This window comes from Orcinus orca, chromosome 14, assembly GCF_937001465.1.
Source record: "Orcinus orca chromosome 14, mOrcOrc1.1, whole genome shotgun sequence".
NCBI classification, from domain to species: domain Eukaryota; kingdom Metazoa; phylum Chordata; class Mammalia; order Artiodactyla; family Delphinidae; genus Orcinus; species Orcinus orca.
The window spans coordinates 59,499,377-59,517,657 of NC_064572.1; the positions used below are offsets into that span (position 1 = coordinate 59,499,377).

At 48.7% G+C, this 18,281-nt stretch overlaps 1 protein-coding gene across 1 annotated transcript in view; it reads right to left on the reverse strand.

The window, feature by feature from the left end:
* Positions 1 to 18,281, reverse strand: part of TLL2 (tolloid like 2) — a 130,331-nt gene that overhangs the window by 19,923 nt on the left and 92,127 nt on the right. The window contains exons 9-13 of the mRNA XM_004268391.3: positions 15,610 to 15,725; positions 10,417 to 10,519; positions 3,988 to 4,104; positions 2,851 to 2,996; positions 2,200 to 2,395 (exon numbers count right to left, since the gene is read on the reverse strand). Of these exons, the coding sequence (XP_004268439.1) occupies positions 2,200 to 2,395; positions 2,851 to 2,996; positions 3,988 to 4,104; positions 10,417 to 10,519; positions 15,610 to 15,725 (678 nt within the window). The remainder of the gene's footprint in view (positions 1 to 2,199; positions 2,396 to 2,850; positions 2,997 to 3,987; positions 4,105 to 10,416; positions 10,520 to 15,609; positions 15,726 to 18,281) is intronic.

Here is an 18,281-nt window from a genome sequence, read left to right on the forward strand (position 1 = left end):
TTTCATTTTCTTCTGACAATAACTCTGCGATAACCTGGTAGTATTGTTTCTACAGGTAGAGAGATAGGGGCTCAGAGAGGTTTTATAACTTGCTGTAGGCGACCCAACCAGCACGGCCGCTAAGTCAGACGGGGGTCTCCCCAGGCTGAGAGACACCCAGCAGGTGCAGTCTGGGCTAGGGTGAGGCGAGGGCTGTGCATCTCTACTTCTACTAAGGCATCTCTACTAAGACTCCCACGTCCTTCTTCCCACCACAACCACTAGGCGAACTGCATTTGAAATACACTTGATGTGGCTTGGGTTTTTGGTTTTTTGTTTGTTTTTGCTTGGGAAAGAATTAAACTTTGTCTCCAATTATTCAGAGCATTAGGATTCTGCTCTGTTTCTGTTTGGGTTTGCTGTCCCCAGATGGCTCAAAGCAGAAAAAAAAAAAAAAAAAAATCCCACACACTTGTGTGGTACTTTTCAGCTTATGAAGTGTCTCCACAGCCATCATTTCATTGGGGCTTCACAGCTGGGTAAAATGGGCAGATTTCCTTCTCCCTGTTTTACAGAGAGGAAAGCAGGGGCTTCAGTAAGGACAAAGGGATGCTTGCTCGGGGTCACACAGCTTGAAGTGGGTTCTTCTGACACCATCTGCTCACCTAAAACCTGGGAGAAGGGGATAAAGAGGGGGCAGATGGGGAGACAGAGTAAGGAAGGGACCAGGAATTCTGGGTTAGCACAGCCAGGAGCCCTGGGAGAGGAGGGAGGAAGGGGTCACTGATTGGGGACCACCAGTTGCAGATTGGATATCTCCATTCAGTGGCTGCTGGTGTGATGGTGGGCGCCCAGTCACAATGCATTGGGGAATAGCCGATATTTCATCTTAGCATGTGGTCTGAGGAATTCCAGGGCTCTGAGAGCAGAGAAGGAAAACCTATCTATTCAAAAGAGTCTAAGGATGGACCTAGAGTCTGTCATACAGAGTGAAGTAAGTCAGAAAGAGAAAAACAAATACCATATGCTAACACATATATGGAATCTAAGGGGAAAAAAAAGGTCATGAAGAACCTAGGGGTAAGACGGGAATAAAGACGCAGACCTACTAGAGAATGGACTTGAGGATATGGGGAGGGGGAAGGGTAAGCTGTGACAAAGTGAGAGAGTGGCATTGACATATATACACTACCAAACGTAAAACAGATAGCTAGTGGGAAGCAGCCGCATAGCACAGGGAGATCAGCTCAGTGCTTTGTGACCACCTAGAGGGGTGGGATAGGGAGGGTGGGAGGGAGGGAGATGCAAGAGGGAAGACATATGGGAACATGTGTATATGTATAACTGATTCACTTTGTAATAAAGCAGAAACTAACACACCATTGTAAAGCAATTATACTCCAATAAAGATGTTAAAAAAAAAAAAGAGTCTTAGGAAGCTCACTCTGCTGGGGCCAGGAATGCTGGTCTTCCCATGCCATTCTGCATCTGACTTTATCAAGACCTTACAGAGCAGTCAGTCCCTAAGGTGGCACCGAGGTTTGTTTCCTGTGAGCGCCACACTTTCTCAGTCTCCCCCGGCCCCTGCCCAGCTCTGCCCACTTGAGGGTAGGCTTGTAGACTGGGAGCTGATGCTTCTGGAGCCGCAGACCTGGGCTGCCTCTCTGGCCCACATCAAGGCATGCAAGGCAATGTTCTAGAAAGAGTTTGAGCTTAGGAGTCAGACTGTGTTTAGATTCTTGATCTGCCACTTAACTGAGTGACCCCGAGCAGCCCTTCTCAACCCTGATCAAGCATGATCTAAACCCAACTCAGAGGTTTATTTTGGGAATTAAATGACATAGTGTAAGTCAAGTACCTTGCACCGTTCCTGGCACACAGTAGGTGCTCAATTAATGATAGTGACTACACAAATATGTATTGTTATCAATGCTCAGTTTCACTAAGGTTCATGAAGTTGACCTTGGAAACTTATAAACCTAATTTCCAAGTGCAGCAGCACAACCTTCTGCCACAAAGAAAGAAGCCAAGGCTGAGCCTGTTCCCGAGTCAGTCGTGAACTCCGCTGGGGAATCTACGCACAGCTCTGAAACGCTGGCTGCCTCCTCACTGCAGGAAGCCTTGTTTGGTGCTAAGGTTCCCTATGGGTTTTGTGATTCTTAGGCCAGGAGGGCAATACTTCATCCTGTGACTAAAATGGAAACAACTGCTAATTCATACCCTTGAAAAAATTGGCTGCAAAGCCTGCTTTATTGATAGAGCCATCAGACACAAACTTCATCCACATTCTGTTGGAGCTGGACTTTACATCCTCTGGCTTCTCATAGCCACAGAAGTGGCCAATCAGGGCGCTCTCTTCCGCAGGGCCGTCGCGGATTTCCAGGTAGTCGTATGCACAACTGTCGTGTCTTTCGATCTAAACGGAGAAACGGAGACAACGTGAAAGACAGCAGCTTGGCCTTAAGGTTTTCAATTTAAGAAAGGAACCTAAATATCACTCTTGAAAATCTAACCAAGAGACAAAAGGACCCAAACGTGTCCTGGGCTTTTCCAAGCTGTCTCCTACTTGTGCAAGTCGAGGATGAATCAAGCTGCAAAGAGATTAAGTCATGATAAACAGGGAAGAAAGATTCAACAAAACGCCCTGGGATCCCATTCTAGACGACTTCTGCTTCAATTATTCCCCCACCCTCTCCAGCAGCCTTCAGCAAGGAGGCAGATGTGATTTCAAAGCCTGCAGAGGCTCTGATAACCAGATGTCCTGGCAAAATGCATTATGGACTTGAAATGGCCTCTTAGGTTCCTGTTTTCAACCAAAAAAATGGAAACGTATCTTTATAGAGCACAGTGTCTAAGATCAGCAGTACTTACCTCAAAAGCTTGGAAGGTGAGCCCCACGTGAAATCCCTCCGAAACCGTAATCCTCCAAACACATTCCTTGGAAGGTCTGTAGTCATCCGGGTAGTTTGGAGATTGAATCTGACCGGCATCTTTGTTAATGTCTCCCCCACAGGTAGCTTTAGAAAAAGAGCCAGAAGGAAAGGGGGGTCCCTGGTCAGACTCTTACTAAGGAAGTACACCACTAGGTGGCTCCACTTGCCAACATTTTCATTTCCATTCAACCAAGACTGTGCCTCCGGAAAGGCATAATCTCCTGTGTTTGCAACTCTGAATTTTTCTCATATAAAGAAAATAACTGTATAGAGCAGTGGTTCTCTACCTTTGCTGTGCATCAAAATCACCTGGGAGATTTTTCAAACTATGGGAGCCAGGGCCACATCCCAAGAAGTTCTGATCAAGTGTGTCTGGGTGATCACCGGGGGTTTGAGATCCCCCAGTGATTCTGATGCAGAGGGTGGAGGTCTCTGGTACAGAGTGATGTGTACACACGCACACGCACGCTATTTCCTTTATAAAAACAAAGCTCTGGCCTCTCCAAAATTACAATTTAAGTCCCTAAGGGGCCTTAATAACTATTTAGTGTTTTCCTTTGGGTGGAGGGCGGGCACAGGGGTAACTAGCCAGAGAAACCCAATATGTGGAACAAACAGAAGCAGAATTGCCCTGGTGGCAGCTGCCTAGAGCCCAGACCTATTGGTTCCCTCAACTCAACCACGATGATGGCCTCAGAGGCCCTTCCAAGAAATGTAGCTGGAAATTCCTTGACATTGTCCAAAGTCCTCTTTTCACAAATGTGACTCAGAGAGGTTTGGATTCTTTGCTCAGGCTCACACAGCTATTCAGAGGCTGCTTTCATTTCCAAAGTGTTCTATAACCCCCAACACAACACCATCCCCGCTGGGTGGTGACAGGTAGATGGCGCCTGTCCTGAAGGGAGCCCAGCTAGCCTCTCAGCTTCCATAAGGTGGGAGAAGGGGACGGTGCTGCCCCACCCTCAGGGCTCCGGCAGCTGCCACACGTGCAAGGGTGGGAAGGGACACCGGCTGCATGTGAAGGACTGAGGCACATCAGGAACCACGCCGGCGGCTCCTCTCATCATGAACAAACCTTCATACACCGCGAAGAAGCCCTTGCCCAGGATGTTGCTGCTGCTTCGGAATTCCACCCAGAGCCGGCTGTCTGTGGAGATGAGCGGCTCCGGGACTTTGTCGCCACAAAACCTACCTGGGGAGCGGAAAAGAACGGTCAGGCTGCTGGCGGACAGGACGGAGGGACTCAGTGCAGGCAGAGAGAGAGCAGTGTTGCTTCAAATGCAGTTCAAGGTGAGCAGTCCTCGCTGGGCAACTCATCCTGTAGCACATACGGGATTAAAAGCTGGGATGGAAACAGTCACACGCCTGTATGCCTCCTTCAGGAGAGTCTCAGACGCCCATCGATCAAATACCCTGCGTGTGGCCCAGGCACCCCCTCCCCTACCAGTGGGTCTTGTTGAGGTGCTGAGGGGGATGAGGACGTCCCAGCAAGGCCAGTGGTGGGATGGTGGTCTGAGCGAGTGGTGAGTGTCCTCCCTGGTATTTCTATTACATATACACCCTTCTATTCGGGGAGCATGCCTTATGCCTTCCTTGTCTCGGGGAAGGGTGGCCAGAGGACACGTGATGACAAAATCAGTTCTTGGCTTTTGAATTCCACAAGTCTGGCCACAATACCAAAGATTTGGGAAAATACACAGTGAATAAGAGCACATTTCCCCTGCCTTGTAGTCTTAGAAAGATTCCTAGGATGGAGGAGCAAATCCTCTCCTAGAGGGAGGGAAGATTGGAGAGGGCACCATGGAACCTCCGAAAGGACCCTGTGCCCTGGGTGGAGAAGGTTGATAGAGACCCCAAGGAGGTTTAAGGAGCTGGGAGAAGCAGAGAGCTGTGCCCCCAGGGCAGTCCCTGGCACAGCCTGGAGGGGCAACAAGACCCTGGATTCCCCATGTCCCACCTGGGGTCAGAACAGGAGTGTCTGTGTGTTTTCGTAAGACATTAGGCCAGGAGACTGGCATGCAGAGTTCTTCAGGGAAAGCGGGACACGACGGCAGCAACAGGACTCCTGGGAGGGGATGGAAGCGACTTTCCCATAGCCCAGAGGGCCTGGGGAGCCATAGCACGTCTCCCATAGAACGTCTTCTAGGGAGATGTGGACTTGGTACCAATCTGAACTGGCCTAGGGCAGAGCCAAGGAGGAGGCACCGCAGCCACTGAGGTGGACAGAGGACTGGAGACAAGAGGGGGATGAGGACATCCCAGCAATGCCAGTTGGGATGGCAATGTGCCAGACACCATGCCCTGGCACAAAGTGTGCCCCCCACTGGCACCCTGTGGGAAAAACCACAAATTGACTGTAATTAAGTTCCCACTACCTGATGGAAAGGGGCTCATAATTGCTACTGAACTTGTGGTATTGAACATACAAATAAATGTGTATTTCTTAGACACTTGGGTACATTGTGTGAAATTTGGACCTTTTACAGAGGAAAAGGGGGAAGGCCAGGCCTTCCCAGGACATGGTCATCCTTGGCCATATAATTTCCAATGCCACATAAGGATGGCAGCCAGGGCAAGAACAGGGGTGGGGTGGGAGATGGACTGAGTCATACTCATCATCAGCTCACAACACAATCCAGTCAGGGTCTCTCGGAACGGAAAGCATCCGTGGCTCCACCAAGCGCTGACTGTGTGAGTCACTCAAGAATCCATTTAACGTGGGGAGGAGGGGGAGTGACGGTTAATGGGTATGGGCTTTCTCTGGGGGATGATGAAGATGCTCTCAGACTATGTGGCTGTACAGCTCTGTGAGCACACTGAAACCACTGACTTACGTGCGCTAATGATGAGATGTATTATGGGGCATGAATTTTATCTCCAAAACATGTTTTAAAGTCCATTTGACAGATGTTTAGTGGGTATCCTCTTATGGCCAGCACTGTGTTAGCCACTGGATCGACCCCTTGAAGCTGTAACGCTGCTCTGCCCTTCTGAGAACTGGGGCGGGGGGGTGAGACTGGGGGAGTAATAAATGTCACTACAGACACTACCTAGTGGCCAACTGTGGTCGACATTCTTTGGGGAGACACAGGGGTAGAGGTTGCTAATCTTCCATTTCCTTCTGATTCTGGTTGCCTGTAGCCTTTCGGATTTGGGGAGCTTAATATTAAGGGAGATGAGCTAAAACTGCTGTTGAGAATTGGGCAAGGAAAAATCCATCAGAAGTCTATACACTTCCAATAACGGTTCCTCGGGCATGGCCAATTAGTATCAATTAGTTCTTGGAACACAGCATGTAAGCCTGGGGAAGTATTGCTCACGAGTGAGAAGACGGAGCCACTGAACAGCAGTGAAGCAATGACGGTTCACAAAAGGAACTCTCTTAGCCAAACCGAGTTTCAAGTCCAAATTTCTCCTTTTAAAACCCCAGCTGTCACAGCCGCTGGGGAAGTTTTCAAAAGAGAAAGGGACTTCCACCACCTTGCTGCCTAAGAAACCACGCACCCATGGGCCACAGGACCACCCGCCTCTGCTCCGTACCCCGGAGGAGACAGGAATTACCGGCTCAGGTGTGTTTTACTGCCTTGGCAGAGCTAGACTTGGTAGAATAAATGACCAATTATGTCTAAGCAACGTCTCCCCAGATCACCTTGTAATTCTTAACTAGAACCGTCTACATTGTCCCTGGACTGATGTCTCCAGATTCTCACCTTCACTGTAATGGTTCTGACAAAAGCTCCCTGTGGAATTGAACCAGACTATGCCAGACGCTGTCCTACACACTCTACATGGATTTTCTATTTGCCTCCCTACTACCTTCTGAAATAGGTGCTATTAGTAATCTCATTTCTGAAAAAACTGAGCTTTGGAGAATCTGAGCTGAGTTACACTCAGGATTGTAAGTGGCAGCAGGATTTGAACCTTGGCAATCATCAGTCTCACGCTCTTCATCATCATCACCATCACCGCCACCACCATCCAAAGGAACTCCTCTGTTTGAGGTGCAGTTCTGAACACTGCACCTTTTTTGGATCAGCAGACATCAAATCTGCTGTCTGGAATATAATCACTATTCCCATTTCCCAATTTGGAAACAGACACATAGGAATGAAGATCAAAGACTCAAACCCTAAAGCAAACTTGTGGCAACACCAGGCTGGCCAGTTTGATTCATGCCATCGGTTCTGCTCACTTGGGGGGCCGCCCCTGCCCAGAGAGCCCTTAGTAGAGGAGCCACGCGACACTGATTGGCCAGCCTGGCCTTTCTGAACTTCCCTCCCCACTTCAGGGAAGGCGGAAGAAAAGCCTTTGTGTGCGTTGTGGGGGGACAGAATGCCCGAGGACCGTTCTGCCTACAAAAGTACATTGTTAGAGTAATTCCTCTAGCAGAAATAAGGGAGGGGAATCCAATTAACAGGCCAGTGTTTCAGATTACTGGATGGTTCTGTATGCGGCCACCTTCCTCCCCTCTTCAGGTGCAATCTCCTCAGTGACCCCCGACACTGAAAAAAACAACCTGCTATCTTTAAGCAGCCGTGAAATGTTCTCAATCTACTTACATTTCCCTTTAATCACTATGTGAAAAGCTGGGCCCCAAACACCCTTCTCCCAAGGAGACTAGCAGGCTGGAGAGAAAATGGACTAGAGAAAAGGTGTCAGATTCCTAAACTGAAATCTGGTTCCTGCCTTTGGAGGAGGAGTTTAATAAGGATATCAAGAAGAGGAAATGCAGATGAGGACACTACAAGTGGACTCCATGGGGAGTCATAAAGGGTTCATTCATAAAAAGTTATGCGTCCATTATGCCTGGATTTTCACACACTGCCCTGGGAAAATATGCGATGCACAGTTTTTCAGAGCAAGATGCATACTTTCACAATCCGCCCTAATCCGCTCTCTCTCCTGCCAAAGGGGCATTGACCTGCCTCCTCCCGGCAGATTTCATGGCACTGACCCCTCCCAGGGACCAGCTCGGCCCACACAATGCACTTGTTCCAAACACAAAAGTTCACTAACAACTGCATTTGGAAACATCAGAGCAGGCCAAATAGTTGGCAAAGGAGAACTCCTGCAAATGAAGAATGACGGTTACAGGCGCTGGGCCATGCCTTGGCTACAGCACACTCGGCGCGCGCGCGCACACACTCTCTCTCTCTCTCTCTCTTTCTCTCTCTCTCTCACATCCACACACTCTCACATACACATACACACACTCACTGCAAAAGTGTGTAAAATATAAGCAAAACAAAAAAAAACCCAAACAAAAAACCATCATGGATAATGACGGACAGCAAAAGCTCCACCCAATCACTGAACGTGTAATCAGAGTTCCCAGGATCTGCAGCGAGAAAATTCTTGTTTCAAGTTCAAGGAACAGCTGGAAATCCCTCTGCCTGTGCCCATTTTCAGGAGCGTGCCTTGGCCCTCTCCATGGAACTTTAGGAACAGAGAGCTTCCCCCTCCTGAGTTTTTTAAAGTCTATCACATTCCCTGGGGGGTATAGGGTTGCCAGATTTAGCAAACAAAAATACAGGAAGCCCAGTTAAATTTGAATTTCAGATAAACAACGAATCATGGCAGTCCTATGGGGAGCCCCTTCTAGATTCAGCAGTCCCCTTGCCCCATCAGCTGGGCATCTAAGTTCTGACCTGATCTCAGCCACCAGCAGGCTGTGTGGCCTTAGCGAGTTGGTTTTGCACTTGGGGAGTGTGGTTTTCTCATGAAGGTGTGTGATTAAGTGACTCTAAGGTCCCCAAGATTCCATGTTATCATGAAACTCCTCCCAAACAGTTTCTTTTATTAATTATAAAATAATATCTGAATGCATTCTTGTAAAAGAGCCAAATAATCCAGAAGTATACACAGCAAACCATGAGGTTGCCCCCCACCCTGTGCTTCCTTTCTCAGAGTGCAAGGGCGCTCATCAAAACTTCTTTACAAATTCCTGTCTATTTGTACCTTTAGGAATTTAAACTCATGGCCCTCTGGACTGAGTGGGCTTGTGTGCCTTTCTCAGTGGTAGCTGATCTGGCTGAGACCCTTTGGCCATACAGAAGCTTAGTACCTGCCAGGCCCCCCTGGGTCCAGCCAGACCCTCTGTCCCTGTCTCTTCCGATCTACCCCAGAATCTGAAACGAAGCTGGGCTCAGTCTGGCAGTGAAACTCCCCACCTTAGCTCTCTCCCTTCTTTCCGGCCTCCATCTTTGGTCAGTTGTCCTAATAGCAGCTCACACTCAGGCCAGTCATTCGAAGCATAACAAGTATGGCTTTTCTGCCTACGTGAAGACATGCCAGGGACAAAGTCTGCACCGCGAACTTACGCTGGTCCAACTCAGAAGCCCACCCTGAATAGCACTCTAAAAATGAGAACAACCCACTCTAAGCGGACACCCTCCCAGCTGGCCCCTTATGACTCTGCTTCTCATTCTGGCTCCACCATGGTGGACATTTCTGGGCCAAACGAGTCCCCATGTCCGTTGTCCTAACACTGATGCCATTTGTCCTCTATATGACGGTAATCTTCCCTGGTCACCCTGAGAGACCTGCCCCTGGTGACCAATCCTGAGTGACCTGACTTTTCTCTTTATGCCACCTGCCTACCTTCTCTCACTCAAAGGTCCACCTGCCTTTTCATGGATGAGTTCAAGCACTGTTCATCTCCCCCAAAGAATACACGCTCATCATAGAGAAATTGGAAAATATAGCTAAACCAAGAACAACAACAGAATAATTTAAAAAAATACTCCATCATCCTGAAATAACTACTGCGTGTTATTTATTTATATGTCTTGTTTTACTGAATATTTATATTGTAGACCACAAAATGGTTTCTTCCAGTCAAATCCAGGCTGCACAATGTTTTCAGTAATTTTGTTTTGGGTAATTTGAGTCGGGATATTTACTGTCCAGTTTGCCACACTCCCTGTCACTTCTTACTTTATTATACCAGCCCCATCTCACTCATTTACACCTTATACCCGAAGGCATCTGGTTTTGCAACGCCTGCATCGATATACAAGTGTATTTTTGTTAAAACGGAATCCTACATGTTGCATATCCTATTTTGCAACACCTTTTGTGTAGCAATGTACAATGAACATCTTTCTGTATCAATAAATAGCCCCCTCCAACTTTATTTTTAATGGCTGGATAGTTTTTCATTGAAAAGATGTATTATAATTTATTCATCTAACCCCTACTGTTCAATATTTAAATTGTTTTCAATGTTTCCTGCTTCACTGAACATCCCTGTAGCGAGAGCTTTGCACACTTCCTTAATTAGTTCCCTAGGATAAATTCTAAGAAGTGGAACGGCTGGGTCAAAGAGTATTCGCAGTTTTAAAAGCTTTTAACATGTGCGGCCAAATGGAGTGTTCAGAGTTTTACAATGACACCGACCCGTGAGAGCTTCCTGTGACTGGCGGGATGGACCCTTCCAGATATTAACAGCATCGCAGACAGCATCTGAGCACTCCTCTCTTAAGGCTTTCTGAAGTCAACTCACCCAACAGGGGGGCTTTTCTCCAATAACCATCCCGGACCTCCACGTAGTCGTACCAGCACAGGCGGCTTTTAAACAAATCCATGGATGTGAAGTTTAAGACGATCTGCAAAGAGTTACCGTAAAGTGAGTTTTGGCAGCCAAGCCTGAGGAGTTTTGAAGATACGTCTGGCATAGCGGTGTTCTCACGTTACCCTTTAGCATACAGAGCTTTCAGACCACAGTAGGAGTGTCCTCTCAAAAGCACATTCACAGGAAACCTCATGACATTCAATAATAAACCTTAAACAGGATGGGGAATAAACAGAGGAGATGGGTTCTTTGGTTCTGTCTGGGGAATAACTTGGGCTTTTGAAGTCACTTGGTGGTTTATAGAAAGCAAGATGCATTAAAAAGACTGGTCGGGATGCGCTGAGACTGGGGATTTGGAAGGAGGTAAGAGGTCAATGGAGTTTAGAGATACGAAAAGATCTTAAAACATCATCAATCATTCCAAAGGGTTTGGGGTGAACCCGAGTGCATCCGAGCACCTCTGTGATCAGTGTTCCCCTGGCCATGACCTCACTCTTCTGAGGTGTGGTGCGTCTAACAGCCTTCCTACAGTTAGTGCATTCATTCATTTATTCATTCATTCCACCATTGTTAGTTGACCTACTGTGTGCCAGTCTGTGTTGGCCAATCAAGATAGAAAGATCAGTAAGACAGAGTACTTGCCTTTAAGGAGCTCAGAGAATGAGGGAAGGGCAGATGTGCCAAGCCAATGAGAACACTATGGAATAAATGCTGAGAAGAAAGGGATGGACAGAAAGGCACTCTGGAGCCCCAAGGAAGGAGAACTAGATTCTGCCCGGGAAAATCTGGAGAAGGCTTCTCGGAGGAGGTGGCATTTAACCTAAGGAGAATAGGGGTCCAGGGGCCAGAGAAGGAGGGCCAGACAGAATTTTGATGCAAGGGACTGACATGAACAGAGCAAGGAGATGTCTGGGGAGCCGCGCCGTGCTCCAGCAGGGTCATTGTGCGCGTGTCTGGAATGAGGGGGCAGAAGAGGTGAGGAGGAGTGAAGGCTGGGGAGGGGGGTTCCGAGGGACTGGGAAGGAAGGTTTCCAGTCCCTCTGGACACACTTGAGGCCATTCAGTGGTGCCCCTGCCCACAAGCAGTGGAGGGGGAGGGGGGCCCTACAGACTTGCACCCCTTCCAACTCAGACGGCCCAGACCGAGGTCAGGTTTGCTCTCTCCCTTCAGCCCCCTTCAAGCCCCGCCATGCAGCGTGCCCGGGATTGTCTGTCTGCAGCTCCCAAGTGGGCTCCCTGCCCGTCCTCGGTGTGCACCTTGCCTGCCGTCTCTCAGCCCTTTCGCTCTCCAGAGTCCCCTGAAGCGCCCTGCCCCAGCTCCTGCACCTCTGACCCTATCTATGGCTTTTCCCACTCGGGGGGACCTTGCTATCGGGCAGTTCATCTTTTTCTAGCGTCTTCACTCTCCTCCCTCCGCTGGCCACTTTCTTTTCTATTCTTACAGCCCCGGGTCCCACTGTCTCTAAGTAAACCCCTTAGGCTGGAGGGCTGCGGGTCAAAGTTTGCAGTGCCCTCCCGGCCACATCGAAAGGACTTAGTTCTTTGTCCTTGTTCTCTGGCCCCTCTGCTTTGAACCTCTCCTCTCTGGTTTCCACCACACTCTGTGCACTGTTCTCTCTCCTCGGCTGGCTCCTGTCCTCCCCGCTCCCCTTTTGAGGTAAGGACACCTCAAAAGAAAGCATTGTCCTCCCAGCTTCCCTGTCTATAGGTGACGCCCTCGCCCCGATCACTGAGGTGCTGTACCTTGGGGTTAGCTCTCCTTGGCCTCTATTGCTTATCCCAGGGCTGACGGACTTTCTTGCTTTGAGATGTCTGAGTTCCCGCTCCAGGTCAGTCTCGCTGCCCCTTCAGCAGCCCTGCCTGCGTTGTTCCTGCTGAGATGATTCCGGAACCCCTCCCTGCCGTGCCCCCGTCCATTCTGCACACTAGGTCTTCTGGATCAATCTTGCACTTACAGCTCATGTCTACCAGATCCCTCCTGTGCTCAGAAAACTTCAGCAGCTCCCTATGCCCCCATCTCATAAATTAAGCTCTGATTACTTTCCAGAGCCTCCAGCACCCATCCCATGTGACCTTATTTCCTGGCGCACCCTGATATATCCATGCGAATAAGACCCTCCCATGCCTGGATAGGGGGCCCCTCCCTCCCCCCTGAGTCCTTCCCTGATTTCCCAGATGGATATGATCTTTCCCTCTTTGGAACTCCTCCCTCCCTATCTTAGAGCGACTCTAGAGCAGGCATTTTAGAGGCAGGCAGATCTGGATTTCCTCCCAGTTCTACCCTTCCTGGCTCTGGAATCTTGGGAAAACACTTGTCCTCTTGGGCCTTTAGCTTCCTTGTCTGGAAAGAAACATGCACACCATTGGGCTGTTGAGGGGACTGCACGAGAAACTGTACATGGCGTGTGTAGTGCCATGCCTGGCACATAACAGACACTTGATGAATGGCGATTTAAAACATCAAGCCACACTGAACGTACACTTCATGCACCATGAACCGGACACACAAAGTGCTCTTCACACAGGCTGCCCATCTTGAGTGTGTCCACCAGCTCCCTTGTTCAGGTCTCAGGACAAGGAGCACCGTCTTCCACAAAGCCCTGTGATCTCCTAGGAGATGAAGTCAGTACCAGAAAATAACTGGCCAGCTTACCTGCTGTGTTGTAGTGTGTGTGTGTGTGTGTGTGTGTGTGTGTGTGACTTTTCTTTCAACCTGCTTGTGGATTAGAATCACCTCAGAAGTTAAAAAGATACCAGTGCCAAGCAAATGCCCCTCCTTCAATTAAATGAGACTCCCTAGGGGTGAAGGGAGGACCCCAACTAAACTCTAAGTCTCTTGAAGACAGGGGTTGTATTTAGATTTCTTTCGTCTCTCCTGCGGTGCTAGCATTCAGGTGGAAGGGCTCGGTAGTCCTTGCTAACTGGTTGCAATGTAATTCTTCAGCCTTTGCTTTTTAAAATTTCAGAAAGGAAACGTTATTACAACTTCCTTGGTAACACGTTCACGATCTGAATGAACGGATAATTATTCAGGCTAATTATTTAAGTATGTTAGTGAACCATAAAGACCATAGGGGAAGAGGTGATGAACAAGAGGTGAAACTCAAATCAGTCAAGTTTGCTGATGACCAGCAGCTCTGGGGAAGGCTGGGTGGGTGAAGCAGAAGTTGAAATAATTGGTTTTGGAATTTCAATGATATATTCTCCCTGCCCCCAGTCAGCAATAATAATTAAGGCTTGGTGAATCTCATGCAGTTCAAACAGATCACAGAGCCTCTGCTATTCAGGGCAATTCAACAATTTAGGGATTGCCAGATCCCTTCCTCCCCCTCCTCCTTCTTCCCTCCCATGGATGCCTCCTGCAGGCACAGGGACCTCATCTGCCCAAGGCAGACAGGTCTGAAGTTCCTCAGGCTCACGATGACAACCACACAGTCATAAATGCTTAGAGCCAGAGGAAGGATGCGTGCGTGTGGCTGTTGTGTGTGTGCGTGTGTGTGTGTGTGTGTATGTGTGCATGTGAGTATGTGTGTATGAATGCATGTTCAAATGTCTATCAGCCTGTCCCCTTTGTGGAATAATTTAGGATGATAGTTAAGCATTCAGGCTCTCAGAGTCAAATTGCCTGGGGTCAAATCCCAATACAACAAACTGAGTAGCCTTAAGCGAGTCCATTTCCTTAACTGCAAAGTGATGTGGTAATAGCGCCCATCACATGAAGCTGTTGTGAGGATTAAATGAGAGACTCCACACGATATGCTGAGAATAGCGCCCAGCCTGCAGAAAATGCTCACAATGGTCTAAGCCATTGTTTCTCTCTAGTTATCACAGTATATTTAACTCAACATTTAAGTGGACATTTTTTTTATAGTGATGAATTAGGAATATCTGAAGATTGGCTACAGGCACCTGAAAATCCAACACCTCCCACCGCACGCCCATCCAGCCACTCATCCACCTACACATCCATTCAACAAATAATACTTATTGTATGACTCTGTGCCATGGGCTGTGTTGGGTGCTGAGGTGAACCATGTCTGTACTCAGTGAGCTTAGGGTCTAGAAAGAGGACGGCCAAATAGCCAGCAGTCATGATCCTGTGAGAGAAGCCACGACAGGATGACTGCAGGGAGACAGGCCCGAGGGGCAGAGATGCAGAAGTAGCTGCATCTAGGTTGAGACAACATGAAGAACCCTTGGCTTTGCAGTGAAGTGTAGGGAAAAATACAAGCTTCGAGGTGCAGAAGCCCCAGTTCCCAGTTCTATATCTTCCTCCGAATGTGGGCAATTTAAAAAATGTCTGGGCCTCGGATTCCTTGTTCAAATAATGGATATAAGGAGATGAACCCTGCAGAAAGGTTAAGAATATACCACCCCTGGACCAGGGCAAAAGAGACCCCTGAGCTGGGCTCAAGTTTAGAGGATCATGGAATCTTCAGAACCAAAGGAATTGCCTACACAGAGTTTTCCCAGCTCCTAGACTGCACCTCAGAGCCCAGGACCTTGGAATTCCCTGCCCCAATAGCCCCGAGGCCACTTCCAGGTGTACAAGGACCTCTGCCCTGGATCCATCCTCCCGAGGGTGGACAGCATACCTGGCCAGTCCACCTCCACTGGAGAAGGAGTCAAGAAACAGCTGTTTGCAAGGTAGGAGTGGAGGGTGCTTGGGATTGTGGGCTGGGCGTTGCCCTGGGTGCTCCTAGATGGAGCTGGGGCTGGGAAGAGGAAGAGGGGCCAGCCGTGGTTGGGGGCTAGCTCTCCCTGTAGTGCCACCTTCCAGAACAGCGCTCCGAGGTGTCAAGAAATTCTAAATTGGATCCTCACCTTCCAGGGCATCCTGATGGTGTATTTATCAAGGGAGGAGGGTGGCACCTACTTTGTTTTACATACTGTGAGCCTGATTTATAGCCCTGTAGACATTTAGTACATAGGCCTCCATTTGTATGGGGGAGGCTGGTGGGAAAGTCCAGAAATCATGAACGTTAAGCAAGCTTGCCCAGTGAATGGCACATAGTAGGTGCTCATAACAGCTATTATTATTACTCTTAATAATAATACTAGTTCCTCATGCCTCACCCAACTCAAAGAATGCGCTGTCATTTCCTGAGGTGGTTTCATACCTACCTTTTCCCCTGGAGTGACCGATATCCTCCAGACACAGTGGGAATAAGAAGGGTAGCCATTCGGGAAACCGGGTGCGGAAAAGTTTCCCGTCGTGTCCTGCAGGGTCTCCCCACATGCTGCACAAGCAAAACAACACGTGTGATCCAGGCATGTGCACACACTCCCCACCCATGCAGCCCCCTGGACAGGGCTGCTGAGCAAATTCACCCCTTTACCAGCCAAAGCTCTCAGAACACCTTGGCAAAAAGCATGTCAGGCAGATTGACATTTTTCTTGCAAAATGTCAATAAAATAAAAGCAAATACATGTCAATAAGAGCAAAAATCGGGCCTGGGGGCCAAAAAGTAACACCCCAGGGGTTTCTTCTGAGCCTCTCAGGATTGAGTACAACCTAGAGGTTTGAATCTCAGCTCTCTAGCCAGCTGTTTGGTGGTGGGCAAATATCCCAGCCTTGCTGGGCCTCAGTTTTCTTTTCTGTGAAATGGGTGGGACCTACCTAGAGGGTTAAAGAAACCATCTGCATTACATGAAATGGCTCAGTGCAGTGCTCAGCACACTGTGAGTTCCCCCCCTACATAGTGGCCGTTATAATTACTGCTAATAATATCTGTGGCAGAGAGAATACAAAAGTGCAAGCACATGGAGCAAAAAGAAAATGCTTTGAAATTTATTTCAGCTGTTAGTTGGAATCTTGTCTCTTCTTTTTCTGCTACCCACCTCTGAAAGAGCTACGGAATAGTCAAGAAAACAGAGGAAAATGACCAGAAGCACAGGAAGCTGGAATATTCTAGAGTAGGCTAGTCTGCCCTTGAATGTTTGAGGGTTGCCTGGAGTCTAGAACCTAGTCCTATGTATGTGAAAAATATTTCCCCTAATTTGTCCTCAAAAGAAAAGGTTATGCGTAAGCTTGGAAGCTGCAGCTTTTGTATCCCCTCATCTCTAGGGATTCAGACCCCAAAGACAGGTACATCGGTTTGCTGAGTGCCCCTCCTTTCATGGGGCCACCTCCAGAGTGTGGGAAACACACTTCCTTACATTTCTTTTCCTACATGCAATTCAGCGTCTGCGCGGCAACCACCTTTGCTTTCAGTTACTACTTGAAACTATTTGAAGATGCAGTTTTTGGAGCTGCAGGAAGGAAGAGCTGGAGAATGGCCCATATCGGCCTCAGGAAATCCTGGATATCGGGGCTTCAATATCATGTTACTGAACAACTGCCAGGCATCATGAGGATTATGCCCAGCAGTGAACACCCCCGAGGGTTCCATGGAAATTATTTTAGAAAAATCGTCAACGTTCTGCAAGAACATACACATTACTGCATGGCTCCATGGTATTTACCAGCTGCTTCCAATCCTTTCGGGAAGTAAGAAGCATATACATTATAACTAAATAAATACTATGGCATTTCCCAGGGAACGCTATAAGGTTCCTCTTTCAATTCAGCAAGGTTATATGATATGTGTATCCTGTATTTCAGCCCTAACATGCCCCCAGATGACTAATAGCTGGATGGGCTTATTTCCCAGAGTGTCGTGATGGAGCAGTCCCACACGGTCCTTTGAGCACCCCGTCCTCTGCACACGAGCTGGGGAAGCCAGAGACCTTTTCTGTGCAGGTGCAGGGCACAGATGGTCGGGGGGTCTCCCAGAACGGTGGCCTGGAGGGAAGCAGTGCCAGCACTGAGGTCCTTTAGGGGTCGAGTATGGTTGTCGCTTTGCGAGTGAGCGTGTGCTGCCCGCAGTGTCGTTTGAAAAAAAGTTGAGAGTCTAATTTTCTAAGATGGCCCCTATTCCAAATATTCTGTCCCATGATCGAACCACGTGTTTGGTCTGGGAGTTTGGAAAAGGTTGCTGGACCTTTTGGTAATGGAATTTCTTTCTTCCCCCCCAAATCACCAAATCGCCTTCTCACCCATCACTGGTAAAAACTTGGCTGCTGTCAAGGAGCGCTTTACACTGAAGCTCAGCAGCTTAAAGGGGCCAACGTGAGCTCCCCGCTGGGAGGCAAGGGGGGCGGGGGTGACAATGCTGAAGCCAAGGAGATGGAAGCAAAGAGAGCAAAGCCAAGGGGCGGGGGGTTTCGAACTGGCAGAGAAGCAGACATCTGCTTGGATCCAGTGTACCGTCCCGTCTCCAATGGCAGAATACTGGCCACTGACTAGCACTCTGGATGGCTAGGAGAGCCCAAGCCCATAGAAATGATCTCATTTACAGCACTGAGATGCCCTCTGCCTTCCAGCGTTTGGGAAGCTGGCTTCTACCCTTTCAAAAGCATTCTCCTTCACTCTTTGCCTTTCTGCAAAACCTGGGGTTCTTGTTTTACCAAACCCACATCCCCTACCCCCATAGAAAGGAGACTGCTTTTACCCCTATGGGAGGCACACCGCATTGCACTCCCGTTCACTACTGCACCACTACGCCGCCTCTTCCTCTTCTGAACGTCAGGGCTTTGCCGGAGAATTCCAAAGCTTCCCACAGGTTAAGCTGTGGGCTCTAAGACCTATTGTTTGCTTCACCACCTGCAGTCCCTCCACCGCTGGGCTTTCTGCACTGTCCAGCACCTCAGCACGCCAGGAATGACAACTGCCAAGGGGGAGACTCTTCATGTCCCCCAAGGAGTCTTCCCAGCACCAGGGATGTTTGCCTGTGGTGGTTGAGTTAAATGGTCTC